At 51.2% G+C, this 9,692-nt stretch overlaps 1 protein-coding gene across 1 annotated transcript; it reads left to right on the plus strand.

Annotated features, from left to right (window-relative positions):
- Positions 1 to 8,966, plus strand: KRT76 (keratin 76). The gene is made up of 9 exons (XM_053557913.1): positions 1 to 642; positions 1,676 to 1,896; positions 3,285 to 3,345; positions 4,015 to 4,110; positions 4,646 to 4,810; positions 4,919 to 5,044; positions 5,674 to 5,894; positions 7,573 to 7,607; positions 8,013 to 8,966. The coding sequence occupies exons 1-9, from the start codon at positions 64 to 66 to the stop codon at positions 8,420 to 8,422; spliced, it is 1,914 nt and encodes a 637-aa protein (XP_053413888.1). The 5' UTR covers positions 1 to 63; the 3' UTR covers positions 8,423 to 8,966.
- The last annotated feature ends 726 nt before the right edge of the window (positions 8,967 to 9,692 follow it).

The raw sequence follows: 9,692 nt of genomic DNA on the forward strand, positions 1-9,692 counted from the left end.
TGGCTTCATCCCTCTCCTCTCCTGCTAAGTGACTGCTAGCTCACCTCCAAGCTCTCCCTCACCATGAACAGACAAGTCTGCAAGAAATCCTTCAGTGGTGGGAGCCAGGGCTTCTCTGGCTGCACTGCCGTGGTCTCCGGCAGCAGCAGGATGAGCTGTGTGGCCCGCTCCGGGGGAGCCGGTGGAGGGGCCTGTGGGCTCCGCAGTGGAGCAGGTGGCTTTGGCAGTCGCAGCCTCTACAACCTGGGAGGCAACAAGAGCATCTCCATCAGTGTGGCAGGTGGTGGCTCCCGGGCTGGTGGCTTTGGTGGAGGGCGGAGCAGCTGTGGCTTTGGAGGTGGTTTTGGAAGTGGCTTTGGGGGAAGTTGTGGACGTGGCTTTGGTGGTGGCCTTGGTGGTGGCAGAGGAATGGGAGGTGGTTTTGGAGGAATTGGTGGCTTTGGAGGAGCTGGCTACTTCGGTGAACCTGGTGGCTTTGGTGGCCCTGGTGGCTTCCCTGGGGGAATCCAGGAAGTGACTGTCAACCAGAGCCTCCTGCAGCCCCTCAATGTGGAGATTGACCCCCAGATTGGGCAAGTAAAGGCCCAGGAGCGGGAGCAGATCAAGACCCTCAACAACAAGTTTGCCTCCTTCATTGACAAGGTGAGGGTGACGCTGGAGGGTTGGGCTGTCAGGAGGATGGTGTAGGAAGACGCCAGTGGGACCTGTGAGATGTGAAGGCACCGCACCTCCCTGCTCTAGTCCTGGCTCTGTCTTGGTCCCTACAGGACAGTGGGCATGCCTCTCTTGCTCTTTGGGCCTTGTTTTTCCAGTTGATAAATGTGGGAAGTATCCATGGTCCTACTTTCCTTCGAGGAATGAAACAAAGGAAAATGAGGTGAGGGTCCAAACATTAGTCAAGAGATCAGTGCAGTTAACTTTCAATTCCTCTTGAAAAGCAATGCTTGATAATTCAAACTAGCTGGTAATCAAAGTCACAGCAATACAAACCTTGCAGCTGCCTGTAAATGATGACTATTGACAGTGGACTCACTTTCCAAATGATGCTGCGCCCTGCCTTGTTAAACCGCACTGGACAGTGGCGGGAGTGCTGAGTCTGTGGGGGATGAGTCCAGGACCACAGGGAAACCTAGGTCAGCTTCAAGCCAAGTAATTGCAAAGTCTTCCTATGTGGAACTTCTAAGGAAGTGTCAGATCCTTTTCATTAAAGACTGCTTTCACTGCCTTTAGGGAGCTGAAAAAGCTTACATCTAAAAAAGTTACAAATAACTTTTCTTATACCGGCCTCCTTTAGTTGTATTCTGAAGGATATGAGCACACCTAAGTCAGTCCCAGGTTTGACTCTTAGCTTTGTCATTAGGTAGACCCGTCACTTTGGGTGACTCAAACCCTTTGAGCCTCAGTTGTCTCATCTACAAAGTACGGATCCTCCCCTTTCTTTGCAGGCGGTCGCGAGGACTGAGATAGATACAGGAACATAGCAAGTACCGCATAAGTGCTCAACAGATTCCAGCGCTCCCTTTTCTAAATCTTCATCCTTCCTAAATTCTAAAAAGCAGAGGCAACTGCAGAGTGAAGGAAGAGCTGGGATTATTTTCCACATTTCCATCATCTGGGACGGGTGGCCCAAGCGCCCAACTTAAGGGGCTGACTCCTTTCCTTACCCCCAACGCAGGTGCGGTTCCTGGAGCAGCAGAATAAGGTCCTGGAGACAAAGTGGGAGTTGCTGCAGCAACAGACCACGGGCTCTGGCTCCGGCCCCAGCAACCTGGAGCCTTTCTTTGAATCCTACATCAGCATACTGCACAAGAAGTTGGATTCGCTTCTGGGAGAGAGGGGGAACCTGGAGGGAGAGCTGAGGAACATGCAGGGCCTGGTGGAAGACTTCAAAAAGAAGTGAGGGCTCCTGCTGGGTGTTTCCCCCTCTGGGATTAGCAGGGAGGTGCGGTCCTGATTGGGGATTTCAACTGTTCCTGACTGTACCTTCGGTCAATACTCTGGGCTGGATTTACTGAGTGAAGCGTGACCACACGGAAGGGTGTGAGAGGGTGGGGTGAACCCAGACTCCCACAGGGCTGATTATTGCAGATTTTCTAGTCTCCAGGCAGGCCCCCTGCTGTACCTGCCAAGATGGACCCAGAGTCCTCCCGGAGGCTCGAGCCCTGTAGGATGGGGAGCCCTGCATACTTGGCTGTACACAGGAATCACGTTGGAAGCTTGTAATAGTGCATATTCCTGAATTCCATTCTTAGATATCCTGAATCAGTAGGTGTGGGGCAGGTCTTGGGAGGCTGAGTGCTCCCAAGTTGCTAGGAATTCTAGGCAGATGGCCCAGGGCTGCATTCTAGAAAGTGCTTTTCAATGTGTCCCCTTAAATCTCCTATTTCTGAGGCTTCGTCAGACCCCCCCTTTCCAAATTGCAGTTCCTACCCTCTGAGGTCTGTGAGAGGTAAACTGGTCCTTTCAAAGTGGGAGGGAGCTCATCCCGGGAGGGACATCCCCAAGGGTCAGGACACCCCTGGGTTGGCTCTGCTCTGGAGAGGTCCTATTCCCACTCAACACAAGCCAGGTGGGCACCCGCTGTGTGGCAGGCTCCCTGATGGGCTCTGGGAATCCACAGCCTCAGCTCCACATTCCCTGGAAACCTCTTTTCTATTAGAACCATTCCAATTCTTCAATCTTCATGAAATTCAAATTAGTAGGAGATTGTAGTTTTCAACAGGCTAGAAGCCCACAACTCTGATGCCCTCAGAAGGTATAAGTTCATCCTCATCCCACATTCCTGTAAGAAGCAGCACCTGTAATTAAGGAAAACAGAAGCATAGAGGCAGACACAGGTGGGGAGAGCAGACATCTCTTTGGTGCGCTCATTCTGCTTTGCGAGGTCAACCAGAGAGCCCAGGCAGACAGTTAGGCTCTTCGAAATCTCCCCGCTCCCTGACTGCCCACACTGCTGCCTGTCAAGGGCTTTAAAGGAAGGAGGGCAAGGCAGCACCGGGACATCGCAAGGTCTCCAGACAGAACTGGCTACATAATTTCAGCACTCAGTGAAAAGTGATACAAGGCCCTTGTTAAAAAACTATCAAGAATTTCAAGGAGGCATCAACAGAGCATTCAGCCAAGTCTGAGGACCTTCTGAGCCCAGGGTCCTGTGTACCGCACAGGTCACCACCCATGAAGTTGTCGTGCCTCTGCCTGGGGAGGTCAGCGTGAGTGCCTGGGATCCTCAGCTCTCTCTTTCACTTCTGATATCACTGTCCCAGTGAGTCCTCTTCCTGTTCCAGGTATGAAGATGAGATCAACAAACGCACTTCCGCAGAGAACGAGTTCGTGGGGCTCAAGAAGGTGGGTGAGTGAGGATGGGCACGTCCGTGCTCCCACGGCGAGAACAGAGCCAGCTGCTCTGGGGCACAGAGGGGCTGTGCTGGGTGCAGAATTTACATTTTTCCTTATATTTTTGAGAATAAAGTGATGAAGGAGGCTACTAGAAGTGCAGTGCTCTAGGGAAGATACCTTAAAATGCTACTGCAACCAAGGAACTGATTATTAAAGTGAACTTCATTACAGGCATTTCATGGACAGCATAAAACAAGGTTTTCCCTATAAATGGACCCTGGAAGTTAACAACCACCAGATATTTGGCTCACATTTAAACTAATCATCATAAAGATGAGGTAGTGAGAATACCCTTATCTCTATTCAGAAGATTGAATTTTTGGTACTACATAACCCAAGTCACATAAATACTGTGATTGTTCTATCCTAAAATTAGGTGGTTACTCTGTGCCTGGCTAATATGCTTTGTATGTTGTTAAAGCATCGGGGTTTGATTGACCAAAGCAATGAAAAGAAAACCAAAATGGTTTTCTTCATTTAAAAGGAAGGTGAGAAGTCACAAGGAGGTGGGTCTGGAGGGGATAAGGGGAGGGGCAAAGAAGAGATGAAGGCTTAGGAAGGAGCCCTCAGGGGTGAGGGGAGTGGAGGGTCATATTTTTGTTCTGACGGCCCCTTCAGGATGTGGATGCGGCTTACATGAACAAGGTGGAGCTGCAGGCCAAAGTGGACTCTCTGACAGATGAAGTCAACTTCCTGAGGACCCTCTATGATATGGTAATTCCTTGGTTTGCCAAGCTCCAGAGCCTTCCTGTCTGATCTTCCCAAACATGTGTCCCAAGTGTAACTTTAGGGGCCAGTCAAGCGTCAGGACACTCACAAAGTCAACAATAGGGCTTGAAACTCACTTCTGCCCCAGCCGGAAAATGTTCACTTAGCCAGCACAGACCAGGACAGGACCCAGGCCAGGACACAGCCAGCACACAGGCCAGGATCCTTCTCTGTCCTCAGCTCATTTTGTTCTCTGTCGGGCTCCTAACCCAGTGTCACTGCTGGTCTCTTCATAATACTCCTCCCTACTGATGGCCCATGAGCCACCACAGCAGGGCTTACTGGCTGATACTTTCAGCCTGACAACCAGTTTATATTGGCATATTTCTGGCATCCTTTTAGAGTACAGCAGTGTCTGAAATGTGAGCTTATTTTTTTAACTGTCCCACCACTAGCCCATCTCTGGGGCATCTCTGCTGGTAGAGGATTCCTGCACCCTGGGTCAGGGGATGGGGAAAGTAACTATCCACATTTCTTGAAGGAGCTGTCCCAGATGCAGAGCCACGTCAGCGACACATCTGTGGTGCTGTCCATGGACAACAACCGCTGCCTGGACCTGGACAGCATCATCACCGAGGTCCGTGCTCAGTATGAGGACATTGCCCAGAGGAGCAAGGCTGAGGCTGAGGCACTGTACCAGACCAAGGTGGGAGCCCTCCCCTTGTCCCTATAGTCTAGTTTTTGGGCCCGATGACCTTCATCTAGTGTGACCACCACTTCGCCAAGCCATGTGGATTGGTTTGTCTGCTTTCAGCTCGGGGAGCTGCAGACCACAGCCGGCAGACACGGGGATGACCTGAGGAGCACCAAGAGCGAGATCATGGAGCTCAACAGGATGATGCAGAGGCTGCGGGCAGAGATCGAGAGCGTCAAGAAGCAGGTGGGGACAGGTCTAATGCTGAGATCCTTGGGATCTTCTGGGCTCTGGTGAGAAGGAGAAGCAGCAGCTGTGCCCCTCTGCCACGAGCTGTCTCTGTCTCTTCTTGGAGTCACACAGTCTCTGAGGATGTCTGTTCTCCCAGATGTTCCCCCAGACCTTGGGCTTCTTGGAATGCTCCCCAAGGAGAGATGCTGGCCCATTCTGCATGCCCAGCAGATCTTACAACTGCAATGTTGGCCTTATACACTCAGCGGGATCTGCCCTCAGTGAAGCTCCTGATCACTCTCTTCTCACACCCTGATGGCTGCTCTGCATTAAGCAAAGGAGTTTTTTTAACAGTCTTGCAAGAAAGATCAGAGACTAACCAGACCATTACTACCTTTATTGGCCTAGGAAAGCAAATCAGTGTTTCTTTTCTTGATGAGATATGGAGTTGATTTCAATGGGCCAAAGATGAATTAACCAATTGCAAAATTGGCTTCTGTTTTCTGAGCATGCTCCACTGGGATTTCCAAGGAAGGGGAGGAAAAAGATGAAGGGAGGCTGGATAGGGGAAGAGATCTCTCAGGAAAGGTGGAGTGTCTGTTTCCTGGTCATTATGCTCATTGATCTTCTACCTCCTGCCCCAGAACTCCAACCTGCAGACGGCCCTTGCGGAAGCTGAGCAGCATGGGGAGATGGCCCTCAAGGACGCTAATGCCAAGCTCCAAGAGCTGCAGGCTGCCCTACAGAAGGCCAAGGATGACCTGGCCCGGCTGCTGCGTGACTACCAGGAGTTGATGAATGTCAAACTTGCCCTGGATGTGGAGATTGCCACCTACCGCAAGCTGCTGGAGGGTGAGGAGTGCAGGTGAGTGGTCATGATTTTATTTATTTTATTGATTTATTGATTTTTGAGATAGTGTCTCACTTTGTTGCCCTCAGTAGAGTGCCATGGCATCACAGCTCACAGTAACCTCAAACTCTTGGACTCAAGCTATTGTCTTGCCTCAGCCTCCCAAGTAGCTGGCACTACAGGTGCCCGCCACAATGCCCTGCTTTTTTTTTTTAGAGACAAGGTCTCACTCTGGTTCAGGCTGATCTTGAGCTCCTGAGCTCAGGCAATCTACCTGCCTCGGCCTCAAGTGACCTTTGATAAGAAAGAAAGGGGAAAGATGATACGAAGAACACACAGACAAAGGGCAGGGAGTCTCTTGAATGGCAGGGTTAAGAATTTGAGTCCCACTATTTAACATCAGTCAAGATCATCCAATTCTCTAGTTTATCATGAGTGTCAGGATTATATTATCCACCCCTATTGATCTCCGCTATGTGCAATGTGTAACGAAAATCCTCTGGAGTTGTGACAAAAGTTTTAGAACAGTGCTGTCAGCTGGGATTTTCTGAGACGGCCAAATTGTTCTATTCTTGTGCTAGTACAGTAGCCACTAGCCACTCGAGCACTTGAAATGTGGCCGGTGCAACTGAGTAACCAAGTTTTACACCAAATTTATTTTTAATTGCCTTCAGTAGCTTCATGTGGCTAGTGGTTACTGTACAGGAAAGCTCAGTACAGATAATGCTACAACTCCCCACCCCTGAAGCTGGGTCTATAGAGGGAAATGGTTGGCACATACTCTTGAAAAATAACACAACATTGAGCGAGAGACAAAGGCTTAATGAGTGGACATCAGATGCTAAAGGAGTGTCAAGGATTGAGAGCTCTCTCTGCAGACCAGTGCTCCATGCATCCCGTGTGCAGAGCCTCTGTCCTCAGCTGGCTCACAATCTGATGGAGGCAGCAGGCCCCAAGTTTGAGAACAAAGGATTTCTTATGAGTCTCTATAGAAAAGAGTGAGAGTGAAGATGGTGTTAGGTGTATTGAGAGTCATGGGGTGAGGCCGGAGTGGTTAACAGCAGTGGGCACACAGTGGCAAGGGGGGCAGACACATTCTATGTCCGCTCAGATAGGTGGGCATGTCTGCTCTGTGAATTAGAATAAGGCATAGGGAGCTGGGCAGTGTGGGTGGGACATTTCCCATCATGTGTGGAGTTGACACTCTACCAGATTTTCTCCACCTCCAATAACCACCGTCATCTCCACATCTTCCCAGGAGGGCACACTGGGGAAGGCTTCCTGGAAAAGGAAAGTTGGGAGCAAGCCAGGGCTGGGAAAAGAAGAAAGGGAAGGGCCTGCTAGGGTGGGAAGATGGTCTCAGTAGGGATGGGAGGTGAGGACAGGTTAATTAAGTTGGGGTTGGCAGCTGAGTAGTATGCCTGGAGTAATCTTTAGGCTAAGGGGAAAAGGATAGGAAGATGGAGAGATGGGGTGTGGTTGGTAAAGGTCCTGGGAGTCTCAACCCCTGAAGCAGCCCCCCGTTGTTTGGAAGTTAAGGTCACGGAAACAGATTTGAAATGGTCTTCCTTCTTTCAGGAGCCTGATCCTTAGTAGGGCCAATGAGAGGGTATGGATCCTAAGGTTGTGAACCCTGAATTCTGTGACTATTCACTCACTGCAGAAATAATTCACATCTCCTCTTCCTTTCCAGGATGTCGGGAGAGTGTCAGAGTGCTGTGAGCATTTGTAAGTAACTCATTCAAAAACTTTCTCCTGGGGTTGTAAAAAGGTCTAGAAACAGCCTCACGGCCTGACCTTCAGAAAAGAGGCCTGACCCACTCAAAGAGGCCAGGCCACCTGAAGGCAGCTAAGGTCTCAGGCATAGCCACCACTCTACCCCTCGTGAAAGTGGCAATATCTTAGTCCAAAGCTGAAAACCCAGTGGTCCTGGGGAGTGCCCTAGGTTGGAAAACCCACAATTTTTGTGGATATTTCTGGTTCTGGGCACCTCTCACTGTTTGCTAACAGAGGTATCAGAGGAATTTAGCACCTTTCTCTAAGTCACAGCCCAGCGGGGCAGGGTTGTGATACATACGTGGGCCCCCAGCAGGCCAGGCGTCCCTCCTGAATCAAGTGTTTGTCCTTCTGCAGCCGTGGTCAGCAATGTCTCCAGCACAAGCAGCAGCACTGGTGGTAGCCGCGGAGGCTTTGGAGGGGTCAGTGTCGGCAGCAGCAGTGGCTACAGAGGCAGCAGCGGTGGCTATGGAGGAGTCAGTGGCAGCAGCAGCAGCAGCAGCTACAGAGGGGTCAGCAGCGGTGGCAGCAGCACCTATGGAGGGGCCAGCGGTGGCAGTAGTGGGGGCAGGCGCAGCAGCGGGGCTTACCAGAGCAGCAGCAGGCTTGGTGGTGTGGGCAGCAGCTCTGTGAGCCAGAGCGGAGTGGGCCCCTCCTCTGGCAGCATCCAGACCTCTGGAGGCAGCAGCTACAAGTCCGGCAGTGGAGGCAGCACCAGTGTCTGCTTCTCCCAGACCACCAGCTCCGGCCAGCACTGTAGCAAGTGATGGATCCTCTGGGCCACATTTCCACACTCGCCTGCTTCCCTCTCAGCCCGCAGCAGCACATCCCACTCTCTGCCTGGCCTCAGTAGACACGCACGGGGCAGCCACGCTTTCCCTCAAGTTCCCTGGAGAAGGGGCTAACCTCCTGGCACCTCCATCCTCCCTGGGCCTTGGGGGTCCAGCTTCTAGTCTGGGATGATGATGCTCCTGGAAGTGTCCCTGTGTCCCTTACTTTGGACAGTAACACCTGAACCCAAGCCAGTTTGGGCTTTCCCAGCCTAGCTTGTTCCCACTCTGGCGTCTTTCTTTCTCCCTGGGAGCCTGTGGTCTGAAGCCGGCACATCTCGGGACCACTGGAGGAGGGCAGTGCTGTGGGTACAGTGCTGAGGGGGAACGGGTAGCATCTCCACACTGGTTCCCAGGGAGCCTTCCCCACATCTGGGCATCACATTCCGACTCACTTCTGTCCCTTAATTCCTTGAGCTGTGGATCTTCTGGTGATGAGTGTGCCATACTTTCTTTTCTCAATAAATTGCACTGTATTTCATATTCTGGTGTTTGGTTTTCATTCCAAGAGTCACAGAATAGATCAAGGCCCCAAAGTGAAAGGAGATTAGGCAGGGCTGGTGGTCTTCTAGAAGTTCAGCAGTGGGTAGAAAGACCACTGAACAGCCTGGCTTCTCCCTTCTATTTGGCTGGGCTCGTGTGATGAGTCTGCTTTAGAGTATTTATGTTGTTTAAGTGGAGACTTTCCTCACTCCCGCAGTGGTCATTCCACCCAGCCTGAGCAGGCCTCTGTGATCCAGGCTTGAAAGAAGAGGGTTCTACAGTTCATTAAAGGAACTGATCCCACTGGGACTTCAGCTTTTTTGCTCTACTCAGCTAGACATAGAATAAATTCTGTTTCTGCACACAGCTCCTGGGATCTGAAAGGGCAATACATAACACTCTCTTTTCTTTGCACAGGTTTTGAGGCAATTAAAAAATAAGACAAAAGAATGAGCAGATGAAGACAAAGTATTGCCTTCCTTACCAACAAAGCAGATATGGCAATGTACCTCATGCCTTGGGCGGAAAGGGTTTCCTATTACAGGACCTCAGCGTTAGGCTCCATTTCCCACCTGGGCAGAGGCAGCACAGGGCCACTGCAGCCTTCCCTGGAGGGTCAGACCCCTCATGGCAGGGGTGTGCAGAGGACAGCAGAGCACAAGGTCATTGAGGACAGCCAGTGCCGAGAGGCAGAGGGGCACTGCTGTGCACGCCCAGCAATTCC

Source organism: Nycticebus coucang, chromosome 12 (assembly GCF_027406575.1).
Source record: "Nycticebus coucang isolate mNycCou1 chromosome 12, mNycCou1.pri, whole genome shotgun sequence".
Taxonomy (NCBI): domain Eukaryota; kingdom Metazoa; phylum Chordata; class Mammalia; order Primates; family Lorisidae; genus Nycticebus; species Nycticebus coucang.